This window comes from Delphinapterus leucas, chromosome 10 (assembly GCF_059928025.1).
Source record: "Delphinapterus leucas isolate spDelLeu-1000000601 "Yukka" chromosome 10, BTC_Dleu_Yukka2, whole genome shotgun sequence".
NCBI lineage: Eukaryota > Metazoa > Chordata > Mammalia > Artiodactyla > Monodontidae > Delphinapterus > Delphinapterus leucas.
In genome coordinates, this window is record NC_143138.1 from 65,666,309 (window position 1) to 65,684,351 (window position 18,043).

General features: G+C 59.1%; 1 protein-coding gene across 2 annotated transcripts in view; it reads right to left on the reverse strand.

Moving 5' to 3' along the window:
* Positions 1-316: 316 nt before the first annotated feature.
* CELSR3 (cadherin EGF LAG seven-pass G-type receptor 3) overlaps positions 317-18,043 on the reverse strand; it is a 36,632-nt gene continuing 18,905 nt past the window's right edge. Inside the window, exons 10-36 of one of the 2 annotated variants that reach the window (XM_089919235.1) lie at positions 17,652-17,837; positions 16,980-17,096; positions 16,426-16,597; positions 16,131-16,272; positions 15,912-16,032; positions 15,411-15,594; positions 14,999-15,100; positions 13,568-13,662; positions 13,140-13,349; positions 12,712-12,907; positions 12,290-12,445; positions 11,792-11,966; positions 11,024-11,191; positions 10,672-10,798; positions 10,378-10,584; positions 9,997-10,171; positions 9,652-9,764; positions 8,806-8,885; positions 8,147-8,270; positions 7,595-7,711; positions 7,342-7,490; positions 6,975-7,090; positions 6,513-6,671; positions 5,766-5,966; positions 4,559-4,981; positions 4,090-4,237; positions 317-2,532 (exon numbers count right to left, since the gene is read on the reverse strand). In XM_089919235.1, coding sequence (XP_089775361.1) covers positions 2,505-2,532; positions 4,090-4,237; positions 4,559-4,981; positions 5,766-5,966; positions 6,513-6,671; positions 6,975-7,090; positions 7,342-7,490; positions 7,595-7,711; positions 8,147-8,270; positions 8,806-8,885; positions 9,652-9,764; positions 9,997-10,171; positions 10,378-10,584; positions 10,672-10,798; positions 11,024-11,191; positions 11,792-11,966; positions 12,290-12,445; positions 12,712-12,907; positions 13,140-13,349; positions 13,568-13,662; positions 14,999-15,100; positions 15,411-15,594; positions 15,912-16,032; positions 16,131-16,272; positions 16,426-16,597; positions 16,980-17,096; positions 17,652-17,837 — 4,191 coding nt within the window. In that variant the 3' untranslated portion in view covers positions 317-2,504. Of the gene's footprint in view, positions 2,533-4,089; positions 4,982-5,765; positions 5,967-6,512; positions 6,672-6,974; positions 7,091-7,341; positions 7,491-7,594; positions 7,712-8,146; positions 8,271-8,805; positions 8,886-9,651; positions 9,765-9,996; positions 10,172-10,377; positions 10,585-10,671; positions 10,799-11,023; positions 11,192-11,791; positions 11,967-12,289; positions 12,446-12,711; positions 12,908-13,139; positions 13,350-13,567; positions 13,663-14,998; positions 15,101-15,410; positions 15,595-15,911; positions 16,033-16,130; positions 16,273-16,425; positions 16,598-16,979; positions 17,097-17,651; positions 17,838-18,043 lie in introns of both variants that reach the window. The other variant, XM_022573225.3, reaches the window with a different exon arrangement.

The window sequence follows — 18,043 nt, forward strand, 5'->3', positions numbered from 1 at the left end:
AGCTGGCCTGGCCGTAGCCACGGCCCCAGGTCCCTGAGTAGGGTGGGGCCGATACTACCAGGTCCCGGCTTCTTGCGGAGGGTCCCCGCGGGACGCGGAGCAGGATGTCTAGGGTTGTGGCTGGTGACCAGAGCCTTATCTCTCCGTGGGGTATCCGGGTCCATGGGGCCTCTCAAGCCTCCAATTGAGGGCGCCACCCTCACTCAGGCTTTCCCCCTGAGACCTGGCATGTCTCTGAGACCGAAGGGGCTCAAAGGCCTCCCTTCAACGCTAGGCACGCAGACCTTAAAGGCTGCGAGGTTCCCCTCCGCCGCACATAACACTGGTCCGGCAACAGGCCCGTTCTGCCTGAGTTCTTGAGGAAGCAGCTCCAAGTCTGAGAGGCTGGCGGGGGGTCAGTGCTGTCAACCGGCTGAGGGCAGTTCCTAGGGTCGGTTTGAAGGCCAAGGCAAATGCCAGGTCAGGGCTGCAGGCCTTGCGGACTGAGGAAGCCATCATGTTGCTGCCTTGACCAGGCCTTACTCTCAGCACCTGTTCTCATACTTCAGGCCCAACCTCAAGGCGAAGGGACAGAATTCAGGATGAAAGAGATAGAAACCTGGTCCAAATCTCCAATGAAATGAGCTAAAAATAGACGAATATTCTTGGGGAGGGGGGAGGGGGCAGTGCTCAGATTTCTCCCAAAGGTCAGCCCAGCCTGAATCATTCATAGCCACCCTCCTACCCCCCACCCCCAAACAGAATGAGGCAATAACCATTTTCTATAGAAGTTTATTCCCAAAACAGAGTGCGGCTTCACGGAACAATTTACACAGACAGGAAAAGGAGCCACTGGGCTGGAGGAGGGGGACGACCCCCAGAGAGGGGCATCTACAGAACCTAGGACATAGCAAGGACAGCCCCCTCTCCCCACAGCAGGCCCCTCAACCCTTCAAGGGCTGGGGTCACTCTGGGTAAGGAGAGCTGGGGTCCTGGCTGGCGGGATTTGGCACCAGTCAGTAAAGTGGAACTTTTAATCTCCTTGGAAACTGCCCCCCAAGAGTATGCATGAAGGAGGTGGGTGTCTGCAGGGACCCTCCACAACCCTGCATGGCCACTGTTCCTAGTGGGAAGAGGATGCCTACTCTCGAGGCCTTCTAGGCCTGCTGCTCAGCAGGAGACTCAGGGCTGACCTTTGGCCTGGGGCTAGGGCTAGGGGTTAGAAACCCCTCAAGATGGCCAGGCTCAGGGTCCTCACAGGTGGGTCCTCCAAGCCCCTCTCCCACTTTCTCTACCTTCACTTGTAAACGAAGGGAAAAAAACATTCTCAACTGTAAACAAAGTGTAAAAGTTCAAAGTTTTAAATTGTAAACAAAGTTGAATGTTTTAAGTCTTGACCTGTAAACAAAGTAACAAAATTTAAAAGTCCCCAGTTCTGGACATCAGACAAAGTAATAAAGGTGAGAGTTTGTGAACAGGGTCCTAACAGTCATTTTTCCCTTTACAAGGGAATAAGGGAGGGATGGAAGAGTCACTTCCTGCAGCCCGGGTGCCTAGGGCCAGGGAGGCTCCTGTAAACATGGGAGGCAGTGGCACCTACATTCTGAGTCTTTAATTCCCTTGTTTTTGCTCCCCTTGCTCCCCCTCCTACCCCACCCTTCAGAATAAATTCTAGCAGGGGGCAGTGTCAGGGAATTAAATGGCACCACACACAACTTTTGTTCACAGCAGGGGTAGGGGCTGTGACCCCTCCATCCACCCTCTGCAGGAATGTCTGAATAGAGGCCTGAGGCCTGAGCCCCTCCCCACGGGAGAAAGGGAAGCCTTGATCTGTAAACATGACATCTGCTGCTCCACCAGCGATCCACAGCATCAGTCCTGGGTCATAAGGCAGTAAGTGGCAGGGACTCCACATAATAAACACACACATTCACGGGGAGGGGCGGCATGAGCGAGCCCCAGTGAGGAGGTCAGAGGACCCCTGTTTCCAAGACCAACCCCCAGTCCCAAAATTTTGGCCTGTGGGACATCCAAGAAAAAGCAAAGACTAATTCTGCACTTTGGGCCCTGACAATATTCAGATCAACTGGGGAATGGGGCGGGGGGAGCATTTACCCCTCCTGTCTGAATCCACCCTAGTAAGATGAAAGAACAATTAAATTGCCAGGGACCCAAATGGGGCGAAACTCTGCACCTCTTTCCCTCTGTCCCCCTCCCCCTCCCAGCCCAGCCTCAGAACCCCGGGAGACAGAAAAGCTGAAAAATAACATAAGCATATCTCTCTGGTTACAAAGGTACAAAACGTATAAAAGTCCTCCCTTCAGCTCCCTCATTCCGTGCACCTGTTACGCACTTGCTCACATGCTCACAGACAGGCATGGACAGTCAGCACTGCAGCAACAGAGAGAGCTGGGGGGCGGGGGTATAGGAGGCTGCCATGGGGTCAGCCCCCAACTCCTGGAGTCTCTTCTGTTAGCCCAAATCCTCCACCGCCCTCGGCTGGTCCTCAGCTGCACGTCTGCCCCTCAGGAGTGACCCTCACTTCTGGGAACTCTGCAGAGATGAATGTGGAGATCGAAGGTGGTTGCTGAGAGTCAGGTGCCTCTGGACTCCCCCACCAAACCGGACCTGGGCCACCTCTCCCATCACCTTCGCCTCTCAGTCCCTAGCGTGCTTATGCCCATTCTGGGGTTCTCAGAGCCCTTCACCCATTGTGGACCCCCAGACTCACCAGCAAGGCCCCTTGGCTGGCCACCAATGTCTTTTCTCTAAGCACTTAGTGAGCACCTACTATGTAAAGACTCTGTTAAGCACCTAACAGATTTTGTCTCAAAAATCTCCACACCTCAAAGAGTTTGCTACCACAGACATACTTTGCAGATGAGGAAACTGAAGCTCAGAGAGGTCAAGTGTGAGTCCAGAGCCTGAACCCCTGCTCAGTTACCCCAGCCCTCCCCCAACAGTCGGACCCTAAGGCTGGGCTGCAGGAGGATCCAGGTGGTGCTCACAGCTCCCTCTCATCCCCACCTCAGCATCCTTCCAGAGCCCTGGGCACCAGGACCCCAAATCTCCTGCCCCTCTTTCCTTCCTGTCTTCTCCCCCATCTCTGCTCAGGTTTTTTGTTGGTCTCCTGCCCCAAACCCAGGGTCTCCTTCCCTCCACCTACAGAAAGCCTTCTCTCACCCTACAGACCTCCACAGAGACTGACCTAGCTGTTCCTCCTCCTTAAAACCCAACTCTGGGGGCTTCCCTGGTGGCGCAGTGGTTGGGAGTCTGCCTGCCGATGCAGGGGACACGGGTTCGTGCCCCGGTCCGGGAAGATCCCACATGCCGTGGAGCGGCTGGGCCCATGAGCCATGGCCGCTGAGCCTGCGCGTCTGGAGCCTGTGCTCCACAACGGGAGAGGCCACAACAGTGAGAGGCCCGCGTACCACAAAAAAAAAAAAAAAAAAACTCAACTCTGCTTTTGGCTTCCAAGACCTGGTAATTCCTGGCTCCTCCCCACTCCGTCTCTGACTCCTGTACCCAGCTGCTTCCCAGGTATGTCTGCCATCCCCTACTCTGAGATGCACCGGGTCCCAACTCAATTCCTGTGTGTCCTACCCCACAGTGCCCATAGGCAGGAGGAACTTAACATTGACTGAAGGCGTAGGTGAATGAATGATTTCCTCTCAAAGTAAGTTCTTCAGCCTGGCATGTAAGGCACCTACATCCTGGCACTACTTCTGGTCCCTCCTTATCCCATACTACACCCTAAGCAAAGACTCCTCGCCTCCCTGCCCCTTCCACATACCAGGCTACCTCCCGCTTCTAGGCCTTGGCTCCTGCCTTCCCCCCTCCACTAGCTCAAGCCCTTTGGAAGGCACCTCACTCTCCTCCTTAGTCCAGGAGGTGCAGGCCCCAGTCATACAGCCAGCAAGTTCTTGCTAATCACCCCATTCACTGCCAAGATTTCTGCCCTCAGGCTGTGGTACCCTGGCTGCGCAGCGCCTAGGGTAGCCCATGCTCTCTGCCAACCCCCCCCCATTCTGTGGCAGGATACAGAGCAGGGTGCGTGGGAAGTTGCCCTAAACTGATGGGGGTCTGAGCAGGTGGCCAGACCCTGCTTACTCTGAGTCGGGTGACAGCTCCGAGATGCTGTGGGATGTGGCAGAGCATGGCGTGGAGGGCCCAAGCGCAGAGGCTGTGGCAGAAGGTGTGGCAGCGGTGTGAGGGCCCGAGGGTGTGCTTGAGGACTGCACGGTGGCGGAGGAGAGAGCTGAGGAGTTGAAGGAGGCGAGGATGGAGGAGAGAATGTCCAGCTGTTCTGTGGAGGGGCCGTGGCTAGGGCCACTGGCTGGGTCTCCCCTAACTCTGAGCAGCTGCGGGGGTGGCCCAAGGCCTTCTCGCGAGGGGTGCCGGCTAGGCACGTGGTCCAGCCGCTCCCCTGAGTTCGAACTCTTGGACAGAGAGTCCAGGGGCCGGGACGGCAAGAGGGGGTCCCTTGAGAGTTGCCGCTGGGGAGACAGGGGCAGAGGTGGGGGCTGTGGGTCAAGGTCCCGGGCACCATGGGGCGGGGGCAATGTGCTCAACCACTCACAGGGCGCCCCTAGGTCCAGCGCATCCCGTGACCCAAAGCGGCCAGCCATGACACCAGGGTAGTCCCTGGGTGGCTGCCTCCGTGGTAGGGTGCTGCCCCGATCCCTGGGCTCCAGACGGCCTGGCACGGCATCCAGGCGTTCCTGGGAACCTGGCCGACTCAGGGGACGCAAAACAGGGGCAGGGGCCTCCTCCAGTCGTTCACGGCTCAGCTGCCGCCTGAGGAGTAAGTCCAGTTGTTCTCGGGAGGAGTAGCGGCTGGCTGGCTGTGAAAGGCTGCCAGTGCCCCCTCCGGCATAGATGCGACCATAGGAGGCAGCTGGCACAGCACGGTGGCCCAAGGTGGCTGCACGGCACCAGGACAATTCAGGGGCGCCCCGGGTCTGTGGCACCAGCGGGTACTGCAATCGGTTCTTCAGGATGCCTGTGGGAGGAACGAACGGGGGACAGTGTGTGTATGGGGGCCAGGAACTTCCTGGGTTTAGGGATGCAGCAGCCTCTGGAATCCCTATGACACAGGGTTGGGGGCAGAAACCCTTCGGGGAGGGGGTACAGAGGCCGTTCCTGGGAATCCCAGAGAGGCTGCAGGATAGGGGTAAGAGTGAGGCAGTAATCCCCGGGGTCAGGACAGAGGCAGTTCCCGTCGTGCAGGGGTAGGGGCAAACCTCCCCCCAAGGTCAGAGGAGGGGCAGCCCACAGGTCTGGTAATGCAGGCCAGGGTCAAAGAGGCAGGAATCCCCAGGGTGGGGGCAAGAGCAGTCCCTGGGGTCCCTGTGATACAGGGGTGAAGGGAGAAACCCCTTGAGTTGGGACAGGGACAACCCCTTGGGGCCCCTGTAAAGCAGGATAAGGTGGCAGAAACCTTCCAGGTTAGAGCAAAAGTTCTGAGATCTGGGGCAGAGCAGCCCCTATGGTCCCTGCAAAGCAGACTGGGGTTGGGGGAGGGGGAGGAATCCCCCAGGTTGAGGCAGGAGTGGCTTCTGGGGTCTCCGTGGTGCAGGCCAGGGTATGCAGGGCAGTCAATTCTCAGGTCAGGATGAGGCAGTCCCCTGGGACTGTGAAGCAGCTCAGAGGAACAGAAATGCCCATATCAGAGCGAGAGAAGCTCTGTGTGAGGCTATTTGGATTAGGAGGATGAAATCCCCTGGCTCAGGGCATGGGCAGTCCCCAGGGTCCTTGAGGCACAGGCCAAAGTCAGGGATCCATACCTTTTCTCTGGCGCTGGGCCCGACCCAAGGAGGTTTCATCTCCACTGGTCAGGGCCAGGTCCGGCTGGTTGTTGTTGGCTGCGTCCTTGCTGGTGTCCAGTCCCAGGCGCCTTTCAGAGCCCCAGGTCTGCAGAGCACAGGGAGCAGCCTCACATCCCCCCAGGGCTGGCCAGTAGGACAAGAGATCATTGCCATCCACATCTGTGGAGCCAGGGCAGATAATAGGAGTCACCCCAGTGACTCACAACCCCTGTGATCCAGACTCAGTGGCCCCCTAACCCTAATGACTCCTGAAATCTGGGTCTTTCTCATGAAGCAGAGGTAGGAATAGCAGAGTGTGTCTCAGAGATCAATGGAATCATCCAGCGCGGGGGATACTGATAAGCTCCCCCTACTCTTGACTGGAAGTGGATAGAGCCTGGAGGTGGGGGAGCCTGACGGCTGAGGGGTCAGGAAGACCAGGCTGAACCTCAGCCCTCAGGGAAGAGGAGGGGCTGGAGAGATGACATGTCACCCTATAACATCCCTGACCTTGTTCTTCTGTTGCCTGGGCCACTCCTGGGTCTCTAGCCAGCAGAACTCTGCTGGGAGGCTGGATGGGGAGAGGTATGTGGGGGACCAGTGATGACCCCAGGTTCCCAATAAGTCGGTCCCAGGAATCTTCAGGGGATAGCAGGCTTTCTGAGTCACACCAAATGGAATATGGGGTATCTCTTGGTCGCCCATGGGGTCAGAGGGCCCCATCACCTTTGGGGTGTGTAAGGAGCCTCTCACTCTGGGCTGCCCGGCGGAGTGGACGCTGGAAACGCCCCCGCGTCCGGCCATTGTCCTCACTTTCTGAGGATGGGATGGACAGACTTCTCTCCTCCTCCAAGGACAGGTCACTGTCAGAGTCAGAGTCTGCACCTGGAGTTGGGAGATCAGGAGGAAGACACAGTGGTGGCCAGGGGAGGTGAGGGACTCGGGGGTCTCGAGGAAGGCTATGGCAAGGGGGCTGGGGCCTTGGGGAGAGAGCTTGGAGTGGGGCTAGGGACAGAAGGGCTGGGACTTGCCAGGAGAACCAGGCCTGGGTGGGTAGATGCTTCCTGGGGCCGTGACCTCAGGGGAGCTCACCCCAGCATAGTCAACTGCTGCTCCCAATTTGGGGCAGAAGAATGAGGAATGGGGGAGAGACCCTCTACCTCCCTCCTCCTTGGGCCAGGCTCCCACCTCCACCAGCATCTCGATGGAATATGGCCACATCCAGGTCAGTGGGGCCAGCGTGAGCCTGGAGGCCGTGGTCAGTGTGGTCGGCAGCCGAGCCATGTCGAACCAGGACGTTGTCCCTGAAAATGCAGGAGCCCCCCCATCAAAGAGGGATGGGATGGGGTGCTTTGGACACAGGTGTGTCCGTGAGTACACAGGTGCATGTGGAATGGCTCTGAAGGCACCCCTGGGTGTGTGGCAGGAGGTATCTGGGGCAGAGGCAGCAGCAGAGGCCCAGATGGCTGAGATGGCTGGAGCCACCCCAAGGACCTGGTAAAGTGGGGCTGGTCTGAGCTGTGTGCCCCCCTCACGAGGAGGCCCCTCCCCTCACCTGAGGTAGCTGCGGCCCCGCTGGCTGTCTTGGTCCTGGGTCCGGCCAGAGCGGGCACTGCTCACTGAGGAGATGGTGGAGGCGCCCAGAGTGATGCGGATGAGGCCGCTCTCCTCGAAGAGGGCCGTGTTGTTGTAGGCCCCGGGGCCCTGGGGAGGTGGTGAGGACAGGAGTGTGAACCAGCCTGGAGAAGCCTCAAACCCTGGCCTCCCAGGACCCCCACCCTGACTCCCTGGCCCTGAGAGCCCCTCACCGTCCCAGGCGCTGGCCTGGCCTCCTCGGGCGCTGCCTTCCTGCCCAGACAGGCTGGTGTCCAGGCAGCCCGAGCATCTGCGTTCAGGACACAGAAGAGCAGCAGCACCGCCAGGCCCTGCGGGTCAGCAAGGATCATTGAGGGGATAGTAAAGGTCAGTGAGAGGTCAGAAACAAGGCAGAGGTCAGAGTAGGGCCACAAGGGGGTCAGCTAGGGCTGGTGTAAGTCACTGTGGGTCAGCAAGTGGGATCGCTCATTGCAGATTAGAGTGAGGCAGTGAGAAGCCCAAGGGGGGACCCAGGAAGGGAATCAGGGAAAGTCAGCAGACGCAGTGAGAGGTCAGAGTGGCATGAGTGACCGGGGTCAGTGAAGGTCAATGTGGACCAGCAAGCGGCCAGGAGCCTCAGCACTGGTGAAGGTCAATCCAGGATCAGCAGTAGTCTGGTGTCAGTCATCAGGTGGGAGTCAGCTCTAGGCCTGGGGTCAAGGCCCTGGGCCCCACCCTACTGAAGCCCCATCTGGTCCAGGGTGAGGGAGGGGTGCCAGAGTTACCTGGAGCCCACAGAGTCCAGCGTGGAGGTAGTGGAAGGCCAGGATGCTGTGGTTGACCGCCAGGAGGCCAAAGAGCCAGGAGGCACTGACCAGTAGAAGGAGCAGAAATGAGCTGCGAAGGGTCCTGCCGTGGGAACGTGAAAGGACACAGGACATGTGAGGGTCACGCAGGGCTCACACGGGAGACATGGGAGGACACGCAGGGTCACGAAGAGGACACCCAGGGGACATGGAGGGAAAGAAACTCACACAGAAACATGGAGGTCTCAGGAGGGCACTAGGGGAGTCTGGAAGTCACAGAAAGAACCAGGAGAGTACTCAGGGAACCATGAGGGGACACGGGGAAAGCAGACTGAAAGCGGGGGGTGGGGCATAAGAGAAGCATGGAAAGTAGGCGGAAATGCACGGGGCAAAGGGCAAAGTGAGCCACCAGGCCTTGGGAGATACTGGAGAGACAGCAGGGCACAGACAGACCTGTGGGGCCAGAGTAAGGCAAGGGTGCCAGAGAGGGACTGCAGGCCAGGGCAGATGTGACTTCATCCCCCTACCCAGAATCTGGAGCCCAGCCTGCACCAGGGATGCTCTGGGAACCCCCAAACCCCACCCAGGAGAGGGCTGCCATTCTAAGATCCCCCACTTCCTCCAGCCAGCCAACTCACAACGCAGAGGTCTTCTTGGCCTCCCTCTGTCCAGAGGAGCAGGATGTTCGGGCAGCGAGGAGAAACATCGTCCCATTCATCTGGACCCGTGGCCAGACATGTGGAACAGGGGCAGGGCAGAGAGAGACAGAGATAGTGAGAGAGACAGGGACAGAGAGACACTAAGACTCAGAGAGAGAGGCAGAACCAGTGAGAAACATACACACACACACACACACACACACACACACAAAATACATAGATCAAAAACAAAGAGAAACAGAAGAGGGGGACTTCCCTGGTGGCGCAGTGGTTAAGACTCTGTGCTCCCAATGCAGGGGGTCTGGGTTCGATCCTTGATCAGGGAACTAGATCCCACATGCATGCTGCAACTAAGAGTTGGCACGCCACAACTAAGGAGCCGGAGAGCCACAACGAAGGAGCCTGCAAGCTGCAACTAAGGAGCCCATGTGCCACAACTAAAGGAGCCAGTGAGCTGCAACTAAGGAGCCCGCCTGCTGCAACTAAACCCAGTGTAACCAAATAAACAAATATATTAGAAAAAAAGAGAGCGAGAAACAGAGGAGCTTAGAATCATAGAAAAAGTCAGAGATAGGGAACCAGAGAGGGACTGAAAGATGGAGGTGGAGAGAGAGACAGATGTGGGGAGAGGAAGCCGAGTCTCTGACCCCACACCTCCCACCTCCATGCCAGTTGGGCAGGAACAGAAATGGAGGCTAAGCCCAGGAAGCCTGCAGACTGCCACCTGGCACCCTTCAGCTGATACCACCACACCTGCTGCAGGGCGGCCTCCCGCGACCCCCCACCAAGGGGAGTGCAAGGTGGCACTGAGTGGAGGGCACTCACCATGATGACAAGGACAACAGGGCCTGCAAAACTCCAGATGAGGGGCTCGTGGATCGAGATCCAGCAGAAGTCGGGGTTCCCGTAGCCCTCAGGATCCAGGCCGACAGCCAGGCCTGTTGGGGAGAAGAGATAGGACAGAGGGGATGTATTCTAGAGCTGCTGACTCTCTCACGTATGGCGAGAAGCTGGGGTGGGGGCAGAGCAGCCTCCTCCCTGAGCAAATGGCAAGGGAGATTGAGGTTGGGGTCATGATCAGGATTGGGGGCAGGGGCAGGGGTCAGGCCATGTGATGGATGGAGGTCAGGGGTCACAGGCCTGGTTGAGGCCAGTGAGCAGGGCCCTCACCCAGCAGCACAGCAGGGACGCCCCAGCCCAGGGCGTGGTAGAAGCGCATGGCGCCGCGGTCCACATTGCGCGGCTCGACCTGCATGCGGTAGAGGTGCAGCCCCTGCACGAGGAGCCACGCGAAGGTGCTGAGGAAGAAGTAGTGCAGGAGGATGGCAACCGCGGTGCACAGCAGCTGAAGGCAGGGTTGGGGGGCGTCAGGACCTTTCCTGCCACGCCCCACCTCTGACCCCTAAACCACTGCACCTTACCCCAGGATCCTGCCCCAAACCCTGGCCCCAACCTGAGCACCCCTGATCTCTGACCCTGAACTCTGGCCCCAGGCCTTCCTGGGCCAGGTGAGGTCATCAGGACACAGGTCCCCTGGCCCTGACCCTGCACCTGGTTTTGGGTCCTGTGGATCCCCAGCAGGAAGAGGAGCTCTGCCACTCCCAGGGCAGCAGCCACATTGGCATGGATCCCACGCATGTTGGACTTGAGGCTGCGCAGGCTCAGCAAGACGGCTGCAGTCAGCAGCAGCGCGGCCACAGACACTGCTATGACCACATGGGTGAACACAGCCAGCAGCTCCAAGTCACCCTCCAGCCGCTGTGGGGACAGGGATGGTCACTGGGGTATTGGGCACTCCTGCCCTTTGACCCTCCCACTTCCTCAGGACTCTGAACACAGCCCCACCTCACGGGGAGAGGCATCCATGAGGACCCCGAAGGTGCCCGTCCGGCTGCAGCGACACTGTGCGTGAGACCCGTTCCTGTGCACCAGCTCACAATCCCGTGCTGTCCACATGCCGTGCTGGTCCGCCCTGTGGCCACAGGGTAGTCAGACCTACCATCCCCTCTGGGGAGTGCCCCATCGCCAGGCAGGGGTTTGTGAGAGGCAGTGGGAGGGGCCGAGGGTGCCTGGAGTTGGGGAGCAGCATTCCTCATGGGTCTGGGTGCACAGGGGCATTGGTGGGGGCCCCAGGGGCAGGCTTGGCCTCCCAGGGGCTACCAGGGGGACCAAAGGTTTCCAGAGTGGAGGTCCTCACGGGCCAGGCGGGTCCCACTGCACGCAGATGGCCTTGCTGCGATTCGCTGTCTGTAGCAGGCGGAACTCCAGGCTGATCGGGGACTCTAGGACACCCCTTAGGAAGTTGCGTCCATGGAACACAGCCACACTGACCACCGGGGAGTTCATAACAGGGTTCTGGGGAAGCCTGAGGAGACAGCCCACCTGGGCTTGGGCACTGCTGATCTCCCCAGGCTCTGGCTGCCCACCTCACTGTCTTCATGTCACTTGCCATGGCCCACCCAGAGTCTGAGATGCCCTAGAGTGGATGCTGTTTCTGAGAACTCTTTTAGCCTCTGTTGGGCTGCTTCAAGACCAGGAGTCCATGGCCTGGTTCTGCAGAAATGCAGCTGAGAGGCTTCAGACCCACTGCTCACACTGGAGTCTGAAGCCCAAGCAGCTACAGACTTTGCTTCTCAGTGCCCTCCCTTCCACCCCCGGCTGACCTCCTTCAGTCAGCCAGTCTTTGCCTATCTCCATCAGCCAGTTTGCCTGTCTGTCTGGCTCCTGTATCCTTTATGTGCCTGGCCCCAGCTGTGGCTCTGTGTCTATCTCTTCATTTGCACAACTGCCCAGGACATGATTCACATGGAGCCCAGCATGGACAAGGCTCCCAGAGTCATGGGCAGGAGCCTCTCTGTATGATAGTGAACCTGCTCATCTGTCCACCAAAAAAGGGGGTGCTAGGCTGGGGAGAAGCTTGCGGGAAGCCCAAGGGTGAGGAGCCTGGGAGTAACTCTACTCATACCTGGCACCCCGGCGCTCGGCCTGGAACTGGGCAGGGAGCAGCCCCCCTAAGGTGCGGTAAACCAGGAGAATGACGATGGAGATCCCAGGCTCAGGCTCGGGCTCTGGGGGGGCCGGCGGGGGGGCCACACTCGAGGTGGTGGAGTTCTCCATGCTGCTGCCACTTGTGGACAGAGCTGCCAGAGGAGGGGGAGGAGTCACTGTCAGTGACCCCTGACCCCAAGCACCCACAAACGCAGCTCTGAACCCAACCCAGCATCAAGCATGGGAATCTCTTCCCTTTGCAGGTCCAGAACCAGGGTGGGTGCAGAGAGCAGAAGCCCATGAAGGACACATGGGTCCCCCCAGCGCTGGATCCTGACTATCAAGGCCTGGGCGAGGTCACCTGTGGTGAGGGGGAGGGTCTGGCAAGGGGAGAATTGACAGTAGGGCGACATGGCATCTGGCTTGGAGGGCAAGGAACCAGGATCTGGCCCATGGGTCACCCCAGGGCTCTTACCTTCAGGTGGGGACAGCCGTGGTGCCTGGGAAGGGAGCAGCACGTGTGTGTGAGGATCCCAGGCATCCTGGCCCCGGAAAAGGTTGCTGTGGTAACGAGGGTAGCGACGGGTCCCCCGGCTGGGACTGGGGTGCTCCATGCGGTCAATGCTGAGCACTGCCCGGGAGGAAGAGGGGTGAGACCCATCAAGGATCTCCTCCCTGTGCTGAGGGTCCCACTCCCTCCTCCTCCCATCCTGTACCCAAGTTCCACAACCCATAGCCTCCTTGCTACCAGCGCAGAGCCTGTCCCTGCGAAGCGCTGAAGGTGGCAGCACAGCCTCCTGCCACTAATGTTGACATCAATAGCCCCCAGCCCCTCAGACCTCCAGGTCCTTGCCCTTTCACGGCCCCCTGCCCCGCCCCACCCTACCCTCCACATACTGATGTTGGGTGTCACCAGCCCCACGGGATTCAGGTACGTGAGTTCCATATTCTTCGCGAGCGTGGCTGCGTACTCCTCCAGGTGCTGCACCAGCCCGGCGCTGCCTGGGGAACCCCCAGGGGCCCGCTGCCCCAGCGCTGCCCACAAGTCCCCAGTCTCTGGAGCAAGCAGTGCAGAGCCGGCCCACAGCAGATTCTGGGAGGAGGGAGGTGAAAGTGGGCCCAGCCAGGTGAGGATGTGTGAGGGGACAGGGCATGCCTGAGGGGTCTGGCCAGGTGCTCAGAGAGGTCCCAGTAGGGTATGGCTCTGGAGGGGACAAGGGGAGAGAGAGAGAATCCAGGGCCTTCACTTCCCCGGGGTCGGGAAGGGCCTGAGCAGAGGGGCAGGGGTCAGGCCAGGGGATCGGGAGCCCAAGGTGTAGCCCCACCTCATTGAAGTGGGCGTCTTGTGTGGCTGTCAGCCCGAAGCCCTGCTGGTGACTCTCAAAGGCCAACAGGTGGGCCAGCAGGCGGGCAGTGACTCGGACATCTTGGCTGAAGTAGTGGTCAGTGTGGCCAGTCACCTCCCGTAGCCTCTGAGCCAGCTTCTTAGCCTCCACTGTATCCAGGACTGTCTTGTTCAGCTCTAGGCCATCCAGCTGCCAGGACAAAGATGGGGATGGTCGCTCTGTGGTCACTTAGGCCTTTCTCAAAAGCCTCACAAGAAGAAGAGTTTGGATTAAAGGGCAACTGGGAAAAGCCCAGGAGGTCAAGGGCTGGGGCATGATGTCTGGGGCCCAGCACAGGCCTAGGGAGACAGGCCAGGGCCAGAGCCAGGGCTGGTCTTGAGTGCAGGGCAAGGTCTGGGCAGTCTCACCAGCAGATTGAGTTCTCGAAAGGCAGGGGAGGTACAGTTGAAGAGGTCAGGCTCCAGCCAACCCTGGTCCTCGTCGCATAGCCGCACAGCAGCTCCTGAAGGCAGTTGACCCCTTGTCAGGCCTGGGGCCTGGACACCTTCATTGAGGAGGTGACCATAGCACCCTCCCCTACCCCAGGGGGAGCTCTGAAGCAGAGACCAGGTAGTAGGCATCCACGGCTGGACCCCTGGATAGAAAAGCCCCAGCCCCCAGCCCAGATGGGCCCCAGGCGCTTGTCAGTCAATTCCTGAGGGGTCTGTGGACCATTTCGAACCACCATGACATAAAGAAGAACACAAGGGCAGGACTGTGTGTGCATGTGCACCCAGACACACACACACAGGCCAGGACAGCTTCACAGACATGTGGCCCAGGGCAAGGACACAAAAACCAATGCTCACACCTGCACACGAGTAGATGTGTGGCCCAGGACAAACACAGATACACAGTGCACCCCCAGGAGAATTCTGTGACCAAAATGAGGTGGGGGTGAAAGTTCTCACACAAATTTTAACTGCCCCAGTGGTGACTTTGCTGCCAACTCTCCCTTATCTGTGAGATTGGAATTAGAGTTGAATGAGAATTGACCTGGGCCTTAAGAGAGCTTGTAGCCACCAGCAAGAGGCCCCCTGACTTAAACACAGAACCCCCTCCCCAAAAGACAGACACAGACGCGTGCACAGGCACAGAAAGACACGCACAAGAGCATGCACACGCAGACAGTCTCTGTCCAGCCACTGCAGAGACCTCAAGCAGCGGGAAGGGTTCTGTGAGGACCTCAGGCAACAGAGAGGAGTCTGTGGGGTCCTCAAACAGAGGGCAGGGGTCTTTCAGGACCTCAGGTAGTAGGGAGAGGCCTGCAGGAACCTCAGGAACTGAGAAGGGGTCTACAAGGACCTTAGGAAGTGTGTGTGTGGGGAGGGGGTGTCCTCAGGCAGTGGGGAGTGGTCTCTGAGGACTTTAGGCATCGGAGAAGGGCCCCCAGGGTCCTCAGACAGTAGGAAGGGGCCTCCAGGGGCTTCAAGAAGCTGGGAGTAGCTTTTAGAGACCTCAGGCAGTGGGGAGGGGTCTGCAGGGACTTCAGGCAGCAAGAGGGATCTGCAAAAGCTCTGGCAGTGGGAGGGGGCAGCGCACCTGAGCAAACACGTACCCCTTACCTGCACCCCGCAATCCTGCCCAGAAGCCAAGAGAAACAGATGGAGGCTCAATGAGGATGTGGGGAGGAACCCAGAGCCCCTAAGAGGTAGGGAGGGGCCCACATCGACCCCTACCCCACTCCCACCTCTTTGTAGGAACAAGGCCAACCAACTCAGGAAAAGAGGTGGCTCCAGCAAGTCAGAGGTCAGGCCTACCCCGACCCTCAGCTATTTGCCTGTCCCCCAGGTACTCACCCAGAGCCCCCCGAGGACAGGGCACTGAGGCCAAGACACCAAACTTGGTCTGAGGCCACCACACACCAGATCTCAGGGACTTGGGGCAGGCGTCATAGAGCACTAGGGAGGAAGGAGGCACTGAGCCAGGCAGCCAGGGGCTGGAGCAAGGGACAGCTACATCCACTGCCCTCTACCTACCCCAGGCCCACTGCCTACCGCTCTGCTGCTGGCCTCATGGTAGCTGGCCCATCAGATTCTGTGACAGGTCCTCAAAATACTTGGGGCAAATGTGGGAGTGCCTGGGTGTAAGTGGTCTCCCTCAGAGAAGCCTCCCGGAGCCCCTACCCAAGAAGCCAAGCATGCCATGGGACTTGGTGACAGCGTGCCAGAGCCAGCCCTCTATATGTGGAGCTGGGTGGAACCTGCTCACCCCGGCAGCCGCTGGCTGTCACCTCTGCAAAAGGACTGTCACAGCTGTTGCACTGGCGGCCAAGGGCTCCTGGGCGACAGGGGCACTGCCCGCTGTGGGGGGCGCATGAACGTGAGGTGGAGCCCACAGGGTAGCAGTCACATGGGAGGCATGAGTCGCTGCCCCGCGGTCGGTAATGGAATTCCTGTTTGAGAATGGGTCAGGGGCCTGAGGTCAGAGGTCAGGGCTTAAGGTAGGGGTCTCAGGTCAGGGCTTGGGGAATGAGTGGAATCAAGGGCAAAGGGTCAGGAGAACAGTGCTCACAGGCCAGAAGGAAGACTGGCCTCAAATGAAACATAAGAGAGGGGTTAGATGTCAAGGACAAGAGATGGCAGTTAGGTCACGGCATAGGGGTAAGAGGTCAGGGGCTGAATCAGGTGGCAGAGGTCAGCAAGCTGGATAAGAATCACAAAACATGTCTACAGAAGAGTTAAAAGGTCAGGGGACAGGGGACAGGCGCACCTTGCAGTGACACTGCCCATTTGTCTTGTTGCAGTTGGGGTCAAAGCCCTTATGAACGTCGCAGTTGCAGGGGCCACACGTTGGGCTCCCCCACCAGCCCCGTGGGCACTGTTGGTCCATCCTGGGGTGGACAGCCACGTGAGACGCCTCCACCACATCTCAGTGACCCTCCCTAACTCCCACCAGCTCTTTCCATCATCTCAGCCCCCAGCCCCTTACCTGTGCTCACAGTGGTGCCCAAAATAGCCACCTACACAGTCGCAGGTATAGCCATGGGGGGCCCCAGGGAGGTGCCGGCATGACCCCTGATTCTGACAGGGGTTCAAGAGGCAGGCGTCCACACAGCCCGGGCCATAGTAACCTGCAGGTTGGGTCAGGGAGCTCAGGACACTGGCCACAGAGCATGGGAGGAAGCAGGCACCTGTCCTTCTCAGTCCCTGCCTCCTCCAGGCTCTCCAGGTCCCCCAATCTTCACCACGAGCCCCAAATCACCCTGCCCCCACCCAGGCCCCACCTGGCCAGCAGGTACAGGAAAAGGTCTGCCAGAGGTCTCGGCAGTCAGCATGGGGTGGGCAGGGCCCAGATGCACAGGCGTTGGTCACGACACAGCCAGGTTCCACGTTCACTCGGTGGCTCGGGGGAAGCAGGGCTGGGGAGCCCGAAGGCGTGGAACCAAGCCATACTCCCTATGGACACAGCCAGCAAGGGGTGAGACCCATGGCAAAGCACCTTAGCCCCAAGTCCAGCAGAGCCAGCCACCTGGTCTGATGACCCCTGACATGCAATTTCCCTACAAACCCTAGACCCTGACCCAATGGTCCCAGTTCTGTGGCCCCATGGGACCCCTAATCATGTGTCCCTGACACAGGCCTCTAATGACCCTTGATAATCTAAGCTAGACTCTCACCTCCAACAGCACAGAGAGGCTTGATCTGTCTCTGATGGCTCTGGGTCACCACTACCCCTATGCCAACCCCCATGTGAATGCAGCATTTCAGGTCCCAAGGCACCTCTGATCTCTGACCACTCACCCTCTGCCCCATATCATGTTCGCATGCTGACGCTCACCTGAATACAGCCAACCAGACCCTTAGAAGCCTCCTCTTCACTGCTGGGAGGCAGGCCTCCCACATGGAGTCGCTTTACCTTCAGGCCCTGCAGCTCACTCCCCACCGCCAAGGTGTCCTGGAGGAAGAGGACAGTCAGCACTAGGGGTGTGGGGGGGACCTGATGGACCCCTGCCCTACCCCAGTGTCAGTTTTGGCTTTATCCTAGGCCTTATCCTGCACCACCATGCTCTGTCCCTCTGGCCCAGAGGACTGGTCTGGAAATGAAATGCTCCCGAGTATGGAGGACCTGCTGGAGCATGGGGGACGGGTGACAGGAAGTTTTCAGTCCAGAGCTGGGCTCAGACTGGCCCTTCTCTCCTGGACCCAGAACAGACCCTAAAATTCCATGACTTTGAGCTGGGAGGATCAGGAGACCAGAAAAGGTTTCCAGAAGTTTGGCAAAGTGCTAGCTGCAGAGGTACCCCAAGAGTAGGCCAGAAATCTGCGTAGCCTCCCTGACATGAGGAGGGTGTAGCAGAGTGGGCTCAGAGCGAGGACATGAGGAGGGGGACTTGGGGGAGAATATCAGACTATGTGCAGTGGAGGGAAGTGAGAGGACTAGAGGTGGGGTCAAATGAGGTGGGTCTAGTCGGAGGCTGAGAATGGACCACCCCAGGGTTAGAGGTCAGACCTGGAAGAGGCTAAAGTCCAATGAGACCATGAGGACATGGTGGCCCCGCCGGCCACCTAGCTCCTCCTGCAACTCCAGCCGCAGATCATGCCATCGGCCATCACTGACAGTCACCTGGTCCAGGAGGAGGTGGGCAGCACGGCCCGAGCCCCTGGTCACTGTCACAGACAGCAACCCCCGATCCAGCTGTGGGTAGAGAGGCACAGCCCTGGGGTCAGAGCCCCAAGTTTGGCTGGGGCTAGGAGTATCAGGAGGTGAGATCTGAGGGCTCAGAGGTCAGTACAGCAGGGACAAGGCTATATTTGGCACATAGGGCACTGTGCCCAGGGACACTATGCAGCAGAGAGTGACGTTAGGGGGCAGAGGTCAGGACGAGGGGTCATGGATTAGTG